The 21,104-nt window shown below is 34.4% G+C and overlaps 1 protein-coding gene across 1 annotated transcript in view; it reads right to left on the reverse strand.

The window, feature by feature from the left end:
• Nucleotides 1–21,104, reverse strand: part of LOC129277508 (mucin-3B-like) — a gene marked incomplete at its 5' end in the record, with an annotated part of 89,978 nt that overhangs the window by 13,687 nt on the left and 55,187 nt on the right. Inside the window, 25 exons of the mRNA XM_064110052.1 lie at nucleotides 720–851; nucleotides 1,626–1,871; nucleotides 2,280–2,417; nucleotides 4,104–4,223; nucleotides 4,728–4,847; nucleotides 5,345–5,464; nucleotides 5,863–5,988; nucleotides 6,756–6,884; nucleotides 7,812–7,934; nucleotides 8,857–8,991; nucleotides 9,948–10,073; nucleotides 10,750–10,875; nucleotides 11,244–11,366; nucleotides 12,268–12,393; nucleotides 13,072–13,320; nucleotides 13,869–13,991; nucleotides 14,633–14,755; nucleotides 15,490–15,636; nucleotides 16,150–16,336; nucleotides 17,081–17,262; nucleotides 17,743–17,898; nucleotides 18,214–18,483; nucleotides 19,313–19,429; nucleotides 19,864–20,040; nucleotides 20,869–20,953. Coding sequence (XP_063966122.1) covers nucleotides 720–851; nucleotides 1,626–1,871; nucleotides 2,280–2,417; nucleotides 4,104–4,223; nucleotides 4,728–4,847; nucleotides 5,345–5,464; nucleotides 5,863–5,988; nucleotides 6,756–6,884; nucleotides 7,812–7,934; nucleotides 8,857–8,991; nucleotides 9,948–10,073; nucleotides 10,750–10,875; nucleotides 11,244–11,366; nucleotides 12,268–12,393; nucleotides 13,072–13,320; nucleotides 13,869–13,991; nucleotides 14,633–14,755; nucleotides 15,490–15,636; nucleotides 16,150–16,336; nucleotides 17,081–17,262; nucleotides 17,743–17,898; nucleotides 18,214–18,483; nucleotides 19,313–19,429; nucleotides 19,864–20,040; nucleotides 20,869–20,953 — 3,706 coding nt within the window. The remainder of the gene's footprint in view (nucleotides 1–719; nucleotides 852–1,625; nucleotides 1,872–2,279; nucleotides 2,418–4,103; nucleotides 4,224–4,727; nucleotides 4,848–5,344; nucleotides 5,465–5,862; nucleotides 5,989–6,755; nucleotides 6,885–7,811; nucleotides 7,935–8,856; nucleotides 8,992–9,947; nucleotides 10,074–10,749; nucleotides 10,876–11,243; nucleotides 11,367–12,267; nucleotides 12,394–13,071; nucleotides 13,321–13,868; nucleotides 13,992–14,632; nucleotides 14,756–15,489; nucleotides 15,637–16,149; nucleotides 16,337–17,080; nucleotides 17,263–17,742; nucleotides 17,899–18,213; nucleotides 18,484–19,312; nucleotides 19,430–19,863; nucleotides 20,041–20,868; nucleotides 20,954–21,104) is intronic.

The raw sequence follows: 21,104 nt of genomic DNA on the forward strand, positions 1-21,104 counted from the left end.
AATCCTATATACAAAGACCATCCAAGTGAGACAAGAAATGTGGTCTTTATGGACATATTCCTGTGATGATTGTCTTAATGGAGACGATTAGACAATGAAAACAAAACTTAAGGCCAATTTTACGAGACAGGTGGTCATTGTAAAGGTGGTTAAAAAGATAAGTTTTGACTGTAATAGTAAAGACTAGATGGATTCTCAACTTAAAATCAATTTCTCTGCCATTTCAACACCAATACAAGTATAAATACAACAATACAATTATCAAACAGTCATAATTGATTGTACATTATTTTATAAATTACTTAAATAAAATTGCCACGGATAGCTCATTGCAATGAGACAATGAGATGACCTAAACAAAACTTTAGGCCCATTTAAACAGGTGGCCATTGCAAAGGTGGTTAAAAAAAGAAGTTTTGACTGTAATAGTAAAGACTTGATGCATTCTCAACTGCAAGCAGGTAAAATCAATGCCTCTGCCATTGCAATACCAATACAAGTATAAATACAACAATACAATTATCAAACAGTCACAATTGATTGTACATTCTTTTATGGATTACTTGAATAAAATTGCCACAGGCAGCTCAGTTCAGTTGACAAACCATCTACAAATATTGTCACACTGTCCTTCCTATTGAGCCAAATCTCAGGTATGTTTGTAAGATGAATAAATTTTGACCCCCTTTCATCTCGACATTTTCATGAAGTTTACTAACCATTGCAAGATCGTCCCCTGGCTCCATCTGGAGAAATGAATCCTGACTGACATGTACAGAAATAACTACCAACAGTGTCTGTACAGGTGGCTAGAGGATGGCAGTCATTCAGGGTATCACACTCATCAACATCTGGAAGGTAACAAGAGATATCATTGCTGTGTTAAACGTATGACACAAAGGGCCACATTGTCAATCAGTATAAACATGCATACATGTAAGTGTGAAGAGTTGCTTTAAGTTATCACTAAATTTCTTGTAACATACACTGTATTACAATCAGAATTGACTAAACAAGTTCTGTAAAATCACCAAGAATTAATCCACTTTTTTCAACCAAAACGTACTATGGGCTATAGCACCTTTAACAATGTTAGGGCTGTGTCTTACAGAATTAATCCAGGAAGCGCCCTTTCATGATGTAGGAAAGCTGCAAGCTGTGAAAGACACAGAGCAGGATTCCAAGAAGTGGATGTGGCACAAGCTTTTTCTAAGGTGCCACTATCAGGGCCTCAATTTAGACTTGTGTCTGAAAAGTGACACACATGGTTAAATACATGTACAAAACCTGCATTGACCATCAAATAAGGGTGGAATAGGCAAGGTGAATTAACAGCTCAGTCAGAGGGAGCTTTAGAAAAATTGTCATCTTCACTAAAAAAAAAATGTAAAAAACTTTGGAAAATGTAAGTGGGTAAGTTTTTTTTTCAAACAGCTAAGAAAGCATGAAGGCCTTAGTAATTAGTGACCCAAGGGACAAAGGCTAAATTGAGGCCCTGATAATGGCACCTTAGCAAAAGCTTGAGCAATCGAAGATGTGAGTATTTAGAGATGAGAATCTGGATTCTTCAACTCTTGGCAACATTTGGACAAGTTTATGAGACCATTTCTAAGATCTAGACTTACTTATACATGCAGTTCCATTAGAGCTAAATCCATCGTTACAGGTGCATGTAAAGCTACCAATGGTGTTGTTACAGCTCGCATTCTCATTACAGATGGTGGGATTCTCGTCACACTCATCAATATCATTACACTGAATACGACCATCGCCACGGTAACCAGTATCACATGTGCAGAGATAGGATCCATCAGTGTTGGTGCATTGAGAGTTGGGTACGCATGAGTCTTGAGTGTCACACTCATTGATGTCTGTAAGGAGAGAGGATTAGATGCAAATGGCGATAAAAAAAACCCAACAATTTTGAACATCAGACCCCATTTTCCTCCGTTCATATGCCCATTATAGTCTATGTATTGTATTTCATGCATAAGTAATTCCAGTGATTTATATCTTTTTGAAGATATTTTGCCATTTGTCAATAGTAAAAGTATACACAATCCCCCTAAAAAATTGGCAGCCTGAGTGCAAAGAATGGCATATAAGCACAAAATTTTGTTTTTCAGGTTTTAATTTTTGTTTTATCTTCAGCGCTGGACATATCTTTATGTATTTTTTAGCATTATTTTTTATTAAATCGACAGCTCATTTTCCTTTTAAGACCATGTTTTGGTAAATGTTCAACTTCTTTTACATAAATGAACTCTTATAAAACTCACCTGTGCACTGGAAGCCATTGCCTTGGTAACCAGATAAACATGAACAGTTATAACTGCCAGGGAGATCCAGACAGGCAGCATTGGAATCACACTCATGACGACGGGTATCATTCACGGACACGGTACACTCATTAATATCTGGAGGGGGGGGGGGAAGAATTCAAAGAACAATATATATTATTAAAAATGGGGATATAAATCCTGTTTACAATGGTGTGAGAGAATTAGTGCACACATACATGAAGTTACCAAGAATGCACACAGCATTTCCATTTATTTGAATGTAGGATAAAAGAGCAGAGTTGGCTAAGCTTTTTATGTGATTTCAGTGTATTCCAGCTTAATTCAAGCTTACATGTATTTCAGCCCTCCTCTGTGCAAAAGTATGGGAGCTCTTTCAATTTCAGCTTTAACAGAACTCTTCAGCTTTTTTCAGCTCTTTTTATTTATGATCACCCACAGCCCTATGATCAAATGATTGGCTGAAATCAATCACATGACCAACATTTACTTTCATCTCTTCTTTATTTGTGATCACCCACAGCCGAATGATTAACTGATTGGCTGAAATCAATCACATGACCAACATTTACTTTCATCTCTTCTTTATTTGTGATCACCCACAGCCGAATGATTAACTGATTGGCTGAAATTAATCACATGATGATCATTTACTTTCATCTCTTCTTTATTTGTGATCACCCACAGCCGAATGATTGACTGATTGGCTGAAATCAATCACATGATGATCATTTACTTTCATCTCTTCTTTATTTGTGATCACCCACAGCCGAATGATTAACTGATTGGCTGAAATCAATCACATGATGATCATTTACTTTCATCTCTTCTTTATTTGTGATCACCCACAGCCGAATGATTAACTGATTGGCTGAAATCAATCACATGACCCATCATTTACTTTCATCTCTTCTTTATTTGTGATCACCCACAGCCGAATGATTAACTGATTGGCTGAAATCAATCACATGACCCATCATTTACTTTCATCTCTTCTTTATTTGTGATCACCCACAGCCGAATGATTAACTGATTGGCTGAAATCAATCACATGACCCATCATTTACTTTAGCTAACACACAAAATTTTATAATGATTGGTACTAATGACTAGTTTTATTGACAAGGCATGGTTTCGAGAAGAGGATCGTTTATCAAATTACTTAGATCCACATCACTGTCATATCAAACATACAATACACATTTTGTCCTCGAGGCATTAGAAAAAAAATGCATTTTACTTCCCGTTGCATGAAGCAGACCAGTAGAGTGTTTCATGAAAGGACTTGTCAGAGGTTTTATCTGACAGTTTCCATGATAACAGTGCTTCTTACCCGATCAAAATCAATAAATCTTGTCAGATCTGACAACTTGTCAGACATTAAATGTTGATGAAATGATCCCCAGCAATCAAGTGTGATTTTTTAATTAATTGCCAAACTTGGAATGATATTCAGACCTAAATTGGGCCTCGTCTTACAAAGAGTTATGATTGATCCAATCAATCTTTACTGTACGGAAATCTATCCATACCAAAAAAAATTCAACAGGAAATTTGCACAATTTCCTTAGTAAACAAAGAGAATCACAATGAATTTTCAAGGGAACGATGAATGTATGCATATACATCATGTCTAGAACATATTTTGAACCAACATACATTTTAGATGTTGACGTTGCTGGCTTTCCATAGTTGTGGTTGATTGGATCAATCACAACTCTTTGTAAGACGGGGCCAAGACTTGCAATTAATTACAGGTTTCTTGCAATGCTCAAATAGTTGAGGAAATAGGGTTTAACTTACTGATGCAGCTAACTCCAGTAGGGTCATATCCAGCAGGGCATTCACAGAGGAAACTACCAGGTGTGTCAACACAATTGGCAGGTGATATACAGGTGGTATCATTGATACATTCATTGATGTCTGCATGGTGGACAAAGAATTTGGATTAAGATCAATCAGAACTTTCTCTCCAAGACTGTCAAAAGTTGGTATTAAATGTTTGACAGATGGTCATAAATGTGAAATACAATACAATGTCTAAGGCACATGAGTGAAAAAAAACATGACAACAATTTGGAAATGGGAACAATTATGAAACTGTCATAGAGTCTGGAAAATAATACCAGTTGAATACATGTACATGTACATCAGGAAAAACAAAATGACACTTTATTTCCGAGGGCTACATTTGTACATGTATGTATATAAAGTGTACATCATTGATTGGAATATCTAAACAGAAACAACAATTTCCACCTTTAATGAAAGTGAAATAAACTAAATCATAATAAATGAATCTTTGACAATGCAAAATAACTCACTAAAAGATAAATATATGTGCTTCGATCAGTTCGATGTCACTCTTACATGATAAATTTTTTTTTAAATAAATTAATTCCTGCAGATGATTTTTTTTGTACTCACTTTCACAGAATGTTTCATTTCCTGTATAGCCAGCTAAACAAGAGCAGTTATACGAGCCCTCAGTATTGATACACTGTGCAAACTCATGACAATCATTCTCACTGGAACACTCATCAATGTCTGCAAGAAAATCAAGATAAAACACAATAAATTCCAAGCACTGCACAAGAAATCAGAAATCAAATGAATTGTCAATTAATATGATTCATGATTTGGGGAATAACATAATTCTATCATATTAAAAGTAAAGTTAGAAGTGAAATCTATTTTGTGTCTTGAAAGTCACTTCCTCTTCTTCTCTTCCTCTCCTTGCTCCTCTTCTTCTTCTCCTTGTTCTCCTTACAAGATATCTTTGTCAATATCATTACCTTTAAGACTAACAGAACAGTTTCAAATCACTTCACACAGATTTCACCAAAACCTGGAAAAGGGGAATCTGTACATGCTGACCTCCAGATTTATTCATTCAATGTGGTATCATTTGGACAATTGAGATTCAAATAGATGTTCTTTCACATTCTGGAAAATTGAAATTTGTAAAATCCAATGATCTTTGAATATCAGACCTCTAAATTTTGATCACCCTTATTTTGAGACACACTATACATGAAACTCACCAAGACAGGTGATCCCATCTCCATCATATCCATCCAGACAGCTACACATATAGCTACCCATAGAATTGATACACATCGCATTGGTTCCACATATACTAGTATCAGCACATTCATTGACATCTGAAAAGAATGACATTTTAAAACATTCAATCACATGCAGTGTAGCATCAGATATTAAAAAAGAAGACATTTCATCTTACATACATGTATCTTAATTGATAATTAAAGTATTAAGCTTGTAGATATCTAACAAGGAAAAATTATATTGCCCAAGAACGATATGTAAAACAAACACAATTTTTAAAAAGGAATAAGTTTATTTTAGTGTCAAGAAGGATAGAAAATGAGATTATCGTACATTATAAGAAAAGGTAAAAAGGTGAAAGAAAGAGAGAGAGAATAGGGAAGAGTAGATAAATCCCACATATCAGAGCAATGATAAATGCTCCTTTAGTGAAAACAAAGTCATGTTAATAAAAAATGACATAATAGCATCCACCAATTTGAATGTATGTTACCTTGACAAACTGAACCATTTTGGAAGAATCCTGCCTTGCATTGACACATGAAATATCCCACCGTATTGATACAGATCTGAGATACTAAATCACATGTATGACTCCCATCTTGACATTCATCAATATCTGGAATAAAAAAAAAATAACATAAAAAGCCATTAAGATTCAAGATTAATTTTGGTACATGAATGCAGGCATATAAAGAAATTTATCTTCCAATGGCTTTCAAATGCATCTGCATACACAAAAAATGTAATACAAATTTTTAACCCCCCCAAAAAAAGAAAATAACATATAATAGCTTTCTGCATAAACTTAACACCCCTTCACTTCAAAATTCAGTAATTAGATGTCTGCGTGCTGCAAGCCCCACCCCTTACAAATACTTAACTTAAGTAATCTTCTGTATGAAGTGAATATTTGAGAAAAAAAAGTGTCTGTTTTCTGTATTATATATTTTTTTCATACATTACAATTTGAGTACTGTAATGTGCATATGATTTTTGCTTCCTCATTTGCTTTCTACTCATCCATTAGTAGGTGTGTTTCTATTGTTCAAGGGCAATCTCATAAAATATTATGTCCTAACTATTATGTCCTACTATTGGTGGGACTTTCCTGAATTGAATTGTGTTCTAATTCATATGAAAACATTTAATGCTCTCCAATTCATAAAGTGAAGTAAAAATGGAGAACATCAGACCTACAAGAAGTTGTAGTAGTAAATTTAATTACTCTTACCCCTATCCCCCCAAAAAAGATACTAGTAGTCATAAAGATACCAGGTAAAAGCAGGCAGCGACGTGTAATGTTTTCTCTTAGGGTCTTAACTGATAACTACTTTGCTTTACTGGATGATGATGAGGCAAGATAAAAACTTGAATTATTCTTACCATTACATGTTCGGCCATCGCTCTCAAGGGAGTAGCCCTCGAAACAGGAGCAGTTGTAATCTCCAATTGTATTGGTGCAGTTCTGATTGCACATGTTACTGTACTCTATATCACTGCACTCATCAATATCTATACGAGATAATAAAGTTTCTTTAACATCAGTTTTCATGTGTAATTTGACATCAATAGGATTTCCACACAGCAACAAGTGATATTAATTTCACTTTTATGGCCAACAGATGTTCTTTTGATGATCTGTATATTCCCACCTATAACAGTCCAATATTGTAGTCATTAAGCCGAATGCATAAAAAAAATATTGCTTGCAAGCATTAGCTGTAAGCAAAAACACAAGCAATTGCTTTTCCCACACAATCCAACAGAATTAATTGCTTGAAGATGAGGTGGCTTCTTGTAGCAAAATGCATTAAACATGTATTTGCTAGTCATTTTCCAGACCAGGGTCATATGGACCAAAGCCCAGGCTTGGTCAGTCTTCAGAACTACATTTTGAAACAAATAAACACCAGAATATTACAAAAAATTCTGCAAAATAAGTTGTTACCAAATAAATACTATGACAAAATAAAAGTTCCTAGATTTTCATAAGAAAAAACAAAACAAATATTTTTCTACATTCTTCTTCCTACCTTATCATAAAAGGGCTACATAAGGGCTGTTTGACTCTGACAGAGAACTAAGAAAGGCTAGTAGCTTATGCTAAGTGAAAGTGAAAACGGCATTTGATTTTGTTCACACCTCTGTTACAGCTAATTTTCAAGCCAAAAGTAAATGAGGACACCAAGTAGGTGTTCCATAAAGCTGTTGGTAAGTTACGAACGGCTTTTCGACGACTGGTGATCCTTTCTTAGGCATAAATCAACACTAACGAAAATATGGGGTATATATCATTTACCACCAGAAAGGATCACCAGTAGTTCTTAAAGTCGCTCATAACCTACAAACAGCTTTATGAAACACCCACCTGGCAGGTTACAGTAAGATATAACTGAAAGAAAGATCTAAGGGTTTGGTAATAATAGATTCGTTTCTTACCGATACAAGATGTGGTGTCCGAGTCGTTGAATTTGTAGCCATTGTAGCAGATACACGTCTCCATACCGTTTAGAACAACACAGTCTGCGTTACTACACACTGTACTTGTACAATTTGTTACAGCTGAGAAGGAAATGTATTCAGTATTAGAACCACCTTATAATCAATTGACTGAGCCTGAAACCAATCAAAATCCTTACAAGAAGTACCAGTGAAAACCTAACTTCCTTCATTAGACATTCATGTTACGATCTAATGCTATGGTCACAAATACCTTCACAAACACCGTACAAATGATTTTATACCATATGTTGCTATGTATAAATTTTTTTCGTACATTGTTCATAAGGTATATGTGGCCATAACATAAGATCTTGAGAACTTATATTCAGTTATTGGCATTATTGTAAAGGTATGGATGTCTCTAGAGTTTAATCATAAGTGTGTGGTTCACCACAGCTATTACATGTATGTCCTTTGACAAGAAAGTGATATACATGTACATTTGCCATAATTTACCGGAAGGAATTTCTTTTAAAACTGGAGCACACCATTACACTAATCATGCTAACGCCAAGTTAATAACTGTGGAAATTATCAAGTGCAACATTTGTGAGAATTTAACACTACACATGAACTAAGTAATATAGTATTGTCTTTATGATATCATCAACGTTTGTGATGCTCACATAAACCAGGGCTACACGTATAGCCATTGCAATATAATTCTGGGAGCACTAGGGGAGTATCTCACAAAGTCAAAGACTTTCCCTAATGAGATTGTTTTAAGCAAATCATATTCAAGCATTTCAGTAGCTTGTAACTCTTGTCTGTAAAATATCACTGAAAACCAGTTTCCTGAAATGCTCCCTGATAACTGTGGTCTTTTTTTCATAAGAACGTATATTTATGGTATCCTTGCCTTTGTGGCAATGGCCATGGTAACCGAGCTCAGCAGTCTATGAAAGATATCATAATTGCAAATTTAAAATAATTTTCAATAAAACAGCAAGTTCCACAGCTCACGATATAGATGGGTACTTACGAAGACAGTTGCCTTGCGGGTCAGAGTTGAAACCTTCATAGCAGTAGCAGTTGAAACCATTAGGGTTCTGAGCAGGGGTGGTATTGTTACATCCCTGAGGACATCCACTAATACCCAAAGCACACTCGTCCTCATCTATCAACCAGAATCATGAGATAAGGTATGTCTTCAAAGTTATCATTGAACTGTCAAGATCTAAAGTTTTAATTTTCAGGGCTTAGGTAAATCCAAGGGCCACTAAGACCATGGCTAAGGATGGCCTATTGATTGACCTTGATCTCCGTTTCATTAGCCATGAATATTTTTGTGCCCTTTCTCAGTTTGTGTTACAATATTGGAATGTGCCCTATAGTATAAAAGTGATATGGTCCTACAAATATCAAAATATTAGGCATGAATTTTGAAAATTATTTTCTTTCTATTGGCCAAATTGGTAAATGTTTCAATGATTTGTACCCAGAATATCAACAATTCTTTTTAAAGTGTTTGTGATTTACACACATAAAATTCAAGAATTGATGCAAAAGGCATATCCATTTGATTAAGAAACAAGATGTAGCATATACTATAACAATAGCAATGTAACAAATACACTGTCGGCGTATCTTATGTAGATGTAAACTAATTATCACTCGATTTGATAAATAAAAATATAATATAAAACATCACACCAGTAAAAGATAAAGACCATCTAAAGATAACAGTAACTACACAAAATTTGTTTTCAAAATTGAATCAGCATTTCATCTTTAACTGGAGGGATATTCACAAACATACATGTACACCTTTATCTTCGGTAGATGTTAACTAATTATCACACACCATGACATTTTGACAAAATATTGTATTAATATATAGCAAATTCAACAGAGTGCATCATTAACACCATCACAAAGAAATGTATCTTCCTTGCATTGTCATCAGCCATATCAGCCATATCACCATCATCATCATCCTCATTACCATCATCATCATCATCACTATCATCATCATCATCATCATCGTCATCACTGTCATCATCGTCATTGTCATCATCATCGCAACCACTACTACATGTACCACAATTATTGTAATTGATTGAGAGAACTTACCAAGACACATGTTTGGTAGAGCAGAATCAATTCTGTATCCAGGCATACAAGAACACTCAAAGCTCCCTATGGTATTCAGGCATTCCTGCTCGCAGTCATCAGCCTGGGTCAAACACTCGTCAATGTCTACACGGAAATGGTATGATGCGAAATAATATAATCATGGCCGTACGCAAAAAAAAATTTGGGGGGGGGGGCAGGACACAAACTTTTTTGAAAAAAATTGAAAGCACGGGAGGGAAGCGACCGAGCTTGTTACATTTGTGCATCAGAATGATAGTTTTCATGAAGATGGAATTATTGTTCCAATGTTCTCAGATATTCCTTTTGGTGAATTGATTCACACATATAGATACATGAACATAATTTATTTTGAGAAGACTAAGCCTTTAATAACACAAATTTGAGGTAAATATAGTATACATATGTATATTATTTCATATACGTATATACAAAAGCCAAAACTGTATAACAAACTACTGCATCTACTTAAAAAAAATCATTGTACGACTTGTGTTACTCTTTTAATAACTGTGAGAGTTGTTATTTGGTTATATTTTGTTAATTCGCAAGTATTTATATATTTCATGGATCTTTGATGCTTCTAAATAGTTATATGTGTGAGTCTCAGGACTGTTTAACAATGGCTAAATAAAACAAATTAAAGTGAAAAAAAATAAATATCTCTCTTATCTTGTTACCTTAATATTTGTTTCTAATTCTGTCTGGTTATTTTCTTATCCTACATGTATATTATTTTCAATTGAAGTTGTAAATTTGAGCTGGATGAAATCTAGCTCACCATTGCAAGTTCGTCCATCTCCTGTATATCCTGACACACAGGAGCATGAATAGGAACCCACTGAGTTTGTACAGATACCCAACGTTGAATTACAGTCATCACTACCAACAGCACATTCATTGACATCTGATGATAAAGAAAGGTCGAAGTTAGTTAATAATGATGAATAAAATCAGAAAAAAAGTAGAATAGTATGCCAACCATAATTATATCTCTGGTAAACATTATCAAAGAATCCCCCCACTAACAAATCTTACTTGATGGAGTTCCCAGTTCGTATATCCAATATGTAACCAGTTGAAGACATCAATTGTTTTGAAAAATATGGTTATATTCAAACAGATGCTTATCGAATTAAAAAAAAACATTCTTGAGTGATGAACAGGACCTGTTCCGTTGTACAATTTCGATATCCATGGTTAAACCAAAATTTTAGACAAGGGTTTAATTCAAACGTGAGGTCAGAATATGATCCATAATCAATATTGACTTACCAACACATGTTACACCGTCACCTGCAAATCCAGACTTACAATGACAACTGAAAGATCCGATGGTGTTATCACATAGAGCATTGATTGAACACACAGAGACATTTGATCGGCATTCATTAATATCTGTTCATGAATAGAAGATACGTGTACAGTTAGTTATATGATCTAGATACAAGAAAAATCACCATGAAAAATGGGGATCATGAATATGATAACAATATAATGTAGATAACAAAGAGGATGTACAATTAATAATAATAATAATAATCATCATCATCATAGTTGTCAGACACACTATTGCATCAACTATTATAAAGTTGTTTGTGCATAGTTTGTGGACAGATACCAGATTCATATCAGCGCAGATGAATATACAGGGTGTCTCAAAAAAATAAAAGAAACTAATGAAGGATTTTAAGTACTTTGCTGTCAAAATATCTATTTTTTGTTGCATCATTGGTTAAAGTATCTTCTCGCAAGGAGAATGATAGATACAAAGATGAGTGAACTTGGCAAAATACTAAACATCAATCTTACAGAAGGCAAAGAACTTTCTGGGATACCCTTTATATACACCCGACATCAAGACTTCTCAGTGCAGCAATAACTTTAAGGATCGATACAATCAATAAATTGAGACAAACAGCATTTCAAAACATTTCACCACCTTTCTAAATTAAAAAATAGGGATAAAACTCATGATAGAATTGACAACTTGTCTATTTTGTTATTATTAGCAAAACAATTCATGATAAACTTTCTATATACCTAGTTCCCACTATAACGATTCATGTCACGATTGAAATCGTGGTCTTAATCGGGAGTAATTGTAATGACCCTATCAGGTCATATCAGATTGTATTAGATCAGTCCTGGTAATCATATTTATTGTAGAAATATTTTGAAAATTCAATTGTTTTTGTGATGCAGCTTTTAAAGGACAATCGTGGCAGTTGTAACTGATCGCACAGCAGTGACAACAAGGTATTACCATAGGTGCTACATGTTAGTTCACTGTACATACCCTCGCATGTAAATCCGTTTCCTATGTAACCAGAGTTGCAGCGGCAGTCATATGATCCTTGAGTGTTCAAACAGAGGCTTGAACCCTCAGCACACTCATCTAATCCTGTGGTACACTCATCAATATCTGTAGAATAACAAAATGTCAAGTTACATGTACTTTAATATTAGGATATTTACTTGTTTAGTCCATTTGTTATCCAACCATTTAGAAACGTAGTTATCATTATCGTCACTATCATCATAATCACCATCATGAACATAAACACCATCATGAATGAAAGCAGTAAACATCATAATCGTTTTTCATTATTCTCATCATCACCATCATAATAGTCATATCAGTCATCATGATCATTATCTTCATTGTAATCAACATTATCGTTACCACCATCACCATCTTCATCATCAACACCATTACCACCGTCATCATCATCATTACCATTATCCTTCTCCTGCTCATCGTCATAATTGTCATCATCATCATCGTCATCATCATCATCATCATCATCATCACCATCATCATCATCATCATCATCATCTTCATCATCATCATTATCATCATCATCATCTTCATCATCATCATCATCATCATCACCATCATCACCATCATCACCATCATCACCATCATCATCATCATCACCATCATCATCATCATCACCATCATCATCATCATCATCACCATCATCATCATCATCATAAGCCCCATTATCACCACCAGTATCATTCTCCTTATCCTCCTCCCCTCTCAACTCCTCCCTCTCTCTTTCCTCCTCACCTCTGCATCTAAAAGGTCAGTACCTACCAACACAAGTGATGCCATCTCCTACCAGCCCTGCAGGACAGGTACAGATGTAGCTACCCTGTGTGTCTTCACATGAGGCTCTAGGATGGCATTCCCTGGAAGCCAGAAGACACTCATTGATGTTTGTACAAGATAAGATACCATCCCCTTCCCAGCCAGTAGCACACGTACAGCCGTAAGACCCTTCTGTATTGGTGCATACTGCGTTCATATTGCAGTCATCAAGGTTACGACTGCACTCATCAATATCTGTGTGAATAAGAATAATCAAAGTAGGTTTGCATTTTGAAATTAAGGAAAAAATAAGAAATATTAACAAAAAATTCTGTACTTATTCATTTATTCTAAAAGTTTACTTTTATTTGCAAAATACATTCACTGCTACAATTATACGGTATGTACACTAATAGTTGTCTCAAAAGAATACCAACTGTCTGTATTGTTTCAGATACTTCTGAGCTCTACAATCTTCTTTTGGGTAGACACAGATACAGAACTGACAGAAAAGAAAGAAATGGACAGATATATGTAGTAATACAATATTTGGATTTTAAATTATGGGGCATTAAATAAAAATGATAAAAACAGTGGAGCATTTCATGAAACAAATAATCAGTGATAATCGTTGAGAACTGTTATAAGCTACTGAAATATTTGCATCTGATTGGCTCTAAACAAGTAAGTCAGTGGAAATCACTATTTGAAACAACATAACATTCCTTAGGAGTCAAATAACATTCTTTTTAGAGCCTTTTTCTCATTCTTTATTGGATGATATGTAAGATTGAGACTTTTACCTGAGCATAAGATTCCATTCCCCTCGAATCCTGGAACGCATTCACAGACGTAGGATCCAGGAATGTTTGTGCAATCTGCATTCGGATCACATATTTGGGTATTCTCAAGACATTCATTAATATCTGGAAGAAAGAATATAATTATGCATGTTTCATACACATGGATTTGGACTAGAGATATTTCTGACTACAGTTTTATAAACACAGATTTCTCTAATGATAGTAATGAATATATATATACTTAAAACTCTACAAAGTTATCAGTATTGCTGCCACAATAACTAATCTCTTCATTATGAGAATTTTCTTAACTCCATTATCATCACAATCATTGTCATCATTATTCTTAATGTCAAAAGTTATCTTTATCAACATCGTCAAATCACCATCATCAGCTTCATCATCATCATCATCATCATCATCATCATCATTATCATTATCATCATCATCATCATCATCATCATCATTACCACCAACACCGCCACCACCACAATCACATTCATCATTATTTTATAATCTTAATCTTCCCAACAAGCCTTCTCCAACACTAAACAAAAGATAAGGAATCATTTCTAAACCTGCCAAAAGAGACATTTTAAAGCAAAAAATGTACACAAAGGCTTAATCACCAGGGTAACTGTGAAATTCACCTAATTATAATTCATGTTCTTAAATTTGGAAATATACATATAATTTTCCACTTAGTATTGTTTGCAGATTTCAATAAAATGCACCAACTTAAAGCTATTCCATCCTAGCCTCACCTGTACAGCTGATTCCATCTCCCCTGTATCCATCTATGCATGAACAGGTGAATGTTCCTACTGTATTCGCACACACAGCATTAACACTACAGTCACCGGTTCCCTGTTCACACTCATCAATATCTGCAATAATAACAATATTAATACAATACAAAATGTACAGCATGAACATGGGTAAAACAAACTAAATCCTCGAGTCTAAATGAGTCCATACATGCATGGACATGTTCAATATTTTCATGGGTCAGTGATTGAAATTCATTAAAATTACTTCTCTTTCTTTTAATTTATATTTCTACAGTATTCATATCAATTAATATTTTCATTCCAAAAAGCAAAAATTACTATAATCTAGACTAAATGCAATTATTAGTATTTCATATTGCTATCATATCACACAGAGAAACCAGTTAGAGTTCATATACACTGTAATAGCCTGAAAATCATCTAGAATCTGCTACTATGTATAACAGAGTTTTCTGTGGACTGCAAATAATTTGATTCAGCCTGAACTCATGCCATATTATGGAAAGTGACATTCCTGTATAGTGTATGATATAAACATAAATGATATTTAATATAAATACATTTCTACATTACATAATAAACAAGAAACAAAAAGTACTAAACACAAAGACAAACATAACTGTACCATTTTGACCCGAACAGTAAACAATTTTCCTATCTAACCTGCTGATGACTGAATACTTCCTATTCCCACAGGCTACATGGACCACTTGGTTCCAGTATGCAAGGGGTTAATTAATCTTCTTACATTCCTCAAATTGGCAACACATTTCGTTTTATTCCCACTTTCACAGTTTGTAGAACAAAATACATGTATGTGATGAACTCACCAATGCATGATGTAAGATCAGGATGTAATTGATAACCAGGATCACAGCTACAGTAGTAGGATCCAAGAACATTGATGCAGATCTGTTCACAGGCTGGTCCTCCATCAGATACTGATCTGTTAGACCACTCCACACATTCATCAAAATCTGAAAAGAACCAATCAAATGGCAGGTTTCGCACCCAGCTTTACAAAGTATTCATCGAAAATAAAGTGCAAGAACTCTTAGGGGGTGTTGCAAGAAAATATTTGCAATCAATGGCAAATATTCTGTTGCAATTTTACAATTGATTGATCACTTTTAACTATAGTAAATCAGATTATACTCCTTGTTTCATGGAGCAGATTAGCAATCAATCACAAATTTACAATTAATTGCAGGGCATATGCTTGATTTCAGGAACAAAAAAAAACTTGCAATTGATCGCAAGTTTCTTGCAACGCCCCATTAGTACAGATTTAATAATCTATAATCCATAGAATGCACTTCCTTTCAATGTGAGAAATATTCATAAAATAAGTTTATCATCATCATCATTATAATTATTATTGATAGAAGTATTATTGTTATTATTAAACTTATCATTATCATTATTATTAGTATAACTAATATTACTCTCATTATCATTATCACTATCATCATTATCATTGATGAACATACCTGCACATTTGAATCCATCCCCTACTAGTCCATTAGGGCATGTGCCTGACCCACATAGGTTGCCTGTATTAGGTGCTACACGATCAATACATGTCACTCCAGGAAAGCATGGACTATCAATGCAAGCATCGTAGTCAAGCTCACAGAAATCACCGGTCCAACCAGCACTGCACTCACAGACAACAACCTAAATAAACACAAATAAAATGGGGTTTATAAGAGTAAAGCTAAAGAAAGAGTGATGGTGAGCATTTTACAAATAACAGTTAAGCCTAAGATTAAAGGAGACTTTGAAAATCCCTCTAAAGTGAGAATTACAATGTAACCTGTAATAATAACAATAATAATAATAATAGTGATAATAATAATAATAATCATCATCATAATAATCATAATAATAATCATAATAATAATCATAATAATAGTCATCATCATAATAATAGTATTAATAATAATGATATCGCAATTCTTGAATAGTGCTTATCACATTACGATATAAGTTCCCTTTGCGCTTCAAAAGGACTTGGAAATTATTACCCTAGCTTTAGTCCCACTGCCTTTAACAGCCTTTAACATGCTACATTTTTTCACTTAATTACATGAATTTATAGTTCTTCCACTCTCAGGGCAATTCTTTGTAGAAAACTCTGACACAACTTTTAAAAATCCAAAAATTTTGATAAGGAGACAACAATTATAAAGATCCAATTTGTATAAACATGTATGCAATAAATAATCTTGAAGAATAAACATATTTGTATATACACGTATGCAACAAATAATCTTGGAGAATAAACAGATTTTCAATAACAGATATATTCTCAGTTGTGCTTTGAAAATCTTTGTAGAAAGTTCCTTAGATCAGAAAAAGGCAAACTAAAGAGATCAGGGGAGTCGTTATACAACATAATCGCCAACTCGAATGACTCACCGCAAATCGATCATTGATGATATTGGAGTCATCTGTATACTGATCGTACACACAGGTTCCGTTATTCTGGCAGTCGCAAACCTTGACCACTGGTTCAACAGGGCTGTATATCTGACCATCAGAAGCACGGATGACCAGACTGACAGGTTCAGTGGACTGTGGTGTCCACATAAATACACCACCTGAGTAGCAGAATTGCATATCAAGAAGTGATGAGAATTCCCTATCACAATTAACCCGTCAACAACTATTGCATTGACGGACTACAAACTATAGCTAAGGTCTATATAAACTGTACAGTAAACTTGAACCAAATTCAAGTCATGAAAGCAGTCGTGAGAAAATATGGAATTGTCCAACTACCTTGCACTTCCTAGTACTGTATATCTGTGCGTATTTATCATGCAATTCATGTATGTTAATTTATCTAATTGTTATTTTCTATTGCATATCCTTTCTTTAGTTGCTATCCCTCTTCAATAACTTTTGTGTTTCTGCAAACTTTCACCTCTGTTTGAAAAATATAATCATTATTGATTAACTGTAAAACAGGAGTGACAAGACCAAATCAGATCTATGATATCAATTGAACAATTATCGAAAAACAGTTTTGAAGAAAAAAATATAACTGTTGGCAGCTCTGCCATTGGATTTTATCTTACTTGAACTGTTGATCTCTGCACCAGGTACTTCATTCAAGAGGTCAAAGGTCACAGCACTACCTTCAGGGTCTGTTGCCATGACAGTAAAGTTGACAGGACTCCCGACCTCCACCTGAAGGTCATTCATTACTCCTGTAATGTTTGGTGGAAAGTTCACTGGTCCGAGAGAAAAACAGAAAAGAGGTTTTATCATACATATAGGTGTATGAAAAAATATATCACAAAGTATATATTATATTATATTATTAATTTAAATTATATATTATATATTAAAAGTCTGGACATCATTAAAAATATAAATACGGGTTTGCAATTCTATCTATTGCTGGGATATATGGCAAGAGATTTTATGAGACATATTCATCTTACAATCCTAAGAAGGGTAGCCAGGGTAATGTCATGAAGCGCCATATAAATGCTGCATATTATTACTCTTATCATAATAAAAAGAAGTGAAATGTAACGACTTACAGAGTATATCATTATTGGCAATAAAGGTCTCTTCAGTCTGTTTAGTTGATAATCCGATATCATTGTCCCTGGTTGCCAAGGCGTCATATAAACATTCCCTGCTACTCCCACAGGTATCCTGAGCTGATGATAGGAATGCAGGATCACTCTGCTCTGTAGCATTTATCATGTCCTCTAGGAAGACAGGGGTGAAGGTCACGTCATTGAAGGTCACCCAGCTCTGCCCACCACGGGTGTAGTTGAAGAGGGACTCGTTGACCGAGATGCGCCCTAGAAGAATAATAAAGAAAATTTTGATGACAAACACAGGTCACTTGTAGTAAAAAATTGGATGTTTAAACTTCTTTTCAACAAACCACAATCTAAATTAATTAATTTCTGGTTAAGTTATTTCATATATAAAATATGAAATGAACAAAGGAAAACACATGTGTGGCATTTCCAACAACTGGTGCTTGTGGACCAAAGTATCAATGTACTTACAAACGAACATAAATAAAATAAAATTGTTTTATGTGAAAAGGCTTGGCAGTATAATGATAATGATGATGATGATGTGGAGCATTGTGGCCCAATGGATTAGTCTTCTGACCTTGAAACAGAGGATCATGGGTTGGAATCCCAGCCATGGCATAATTTCCTTTAGCAAGAAATTTATCCACAATGGGCTGCACTCAACCCAGGTGAGGTGAATGGGTACCCGGTAGGAAGAAATTCCTTGAATGCTTTGAGCACCTAGGCAGTCCAGCTAAAGCCGGGGTAATAATAATAGCAGGGCCCGCTGGGAGAACAGTTTTAAGAACTGAAGTGGCTTCCCTGGGTAAATATAACTATATTATTATTATTATTATTATGATGATGATGATGGTGATGATGATGATGATAAAGATGGTGATAATGTTTCTTGTATAACTGTTAATGTACTAGTGACCCAATCTCATCTCTAATCACACAGAGCAGTTGTCATTAGAAGTAGACTGCATCAATGTACATATATGTGAAAGTCTCATGAGATAAATAAGGTCATTCACATCATTGTATTGATTGTGCAAAAAAAATGTGTATCTCTAAAGAGAGAGAAAATAGAGATTAAACTCACAAGTTTCTCCAAAACTGAATAAATCACTGTCAGTATAGTTGCCATCTGATCCCGTAGGAGACTGCATGGACCCGTCAGATCTCATGAAATCATTTGTTACATCACCATCCCAAACACCTAAAATACATAAAATATTAACAATCTCTATAGATAAACAAAATTTATTGGAAAGATGGGTAAACTCACTGTAAACACATTTGGAATTTCTAAAAATTAAATGCAGGAACTCTCCTGCCCTATCATCTTTTAATATCATAATAGAATTCATTATCAAAGCATATCACATTCAAAGCATTTCATATCAAAACTGTTACATATGGAGATCAAAATCCTCATGATTGCTCAAAAACAGAGAGAGCATTGTGAAGATTCAATTCCAGTCTGTGTAAAGTTTTAGTTTCTAATTCAAAATCAGAAGTGACTTATTACCAGCATTTAAAACCAAATTCACTCTCATATCTTAAAATATTACAATACTACAAGGATTAAAAACTATATTTGACTGCCAGAGATTTAAACCATACATAAATACCAGACATTTTAAAACATACCAAATAGTCCTTGAGTAATGCCGGTCTTGAAGCTTTCTGGAGCCGAGAATACAATATCAAGTATACCCTCAATAACACCAACGTTAATAGACATCCCAACCTGCCAGTATGCAACAACTCTTAATGATCCATTACTCAAACGCTGCTGTAGGGAGAAACCTCCGTTCACATATGGACCTAAATTCAAACATTAAATGACTTGAATTCATTACTGTTGGAGGAAAGCATCCATTCACATGTCCCCCTAACCCTATAATTTGAAGTTATTCAAAAATGAAATCTGTGAGTACTTGGAATATTAGCCAAGAACAGTACCTTAAAATTTAAATCATATTTTTATCAATGCTTCTCCTGCACTTTTCCGTCGAAAAGATAAAATGTCAGTTCAGTGTTTCTTATGATACCTTTTCACAGTAAAATACAAATATTTACATAATCAAACCACAGATATATGAGTTTTATTTTCTTTATATCAGTCCATCCTCTTAATGATTTATGTGATGCATATGAATATTTTTGTGATTTGTCAGCTTACATTGTTTCTCTCTTCTACTTTAATAACTTTATGTTAACTTCTGCTTTCAGTGAAAAAAACGCTCAGTATAGAAAAAAAAGATGGGAATGTTGAGCTGCTTTAAAAAGACATTGAACAGGGCCCAATCTTACAAAGAGTTGCGATTGCTCCGACTATGGATGGCCAGTAACGTCAACATCTAAGATGCATATTTGTTCAAAATGTTTTCTAGATATGATGTATATTCATACAGTCATAGTATTCTTGAAAATTCAGTGTGCTTCTCTTTGATTACAAAGGGCATTGAGAAAATTTCCTGAGGAAAAAATTATGACATTGATGGATTTCCATATACTTAAGGTTGATTGGATCAAACGTAACTCTTTGTAAGACGGGACCCAGGATCCCTGCTAAAAGATATGCCAGAGAATTTCCTTAACGTGTCTTAATTGAAATCACACATTTAAAATAAACATATTATATCCACTAACCTTCTGATAAAGATGATTTATTGAAGAGGATTCCATCAACATAGACATCAAAGTCTGTCCCTATATCATTTAGCTCCATCTCAACCTTTGGGCAGAAACAAGCAAAATTATTGAAAAAAATGATAACCTGATTATCTGACAAACAGAAAGGTTTCCACGAGTTTCTATTATTACTTTTTTTTTTTTTTTGGTGGGGGTGAATACCTGTGTAAGAGATGAATTTGAGGGTGACGCTG

Source organism: Lytechinus pictus, chromosome 15 (assembly GCF_037042905.1).
Source record: "Lytechinus pictus isolate F3 Inbred chromosome 15, Lp3.0, whole genome shotgun sequence".
In the NCBI taxonomy this organism is placed as follows: Eukaryota; Metazoa; Echinodermata; class Echinoidea; order Temnopleuroida; family Toxopneustidae; genus Lytechinus; species Lytechinus pictus.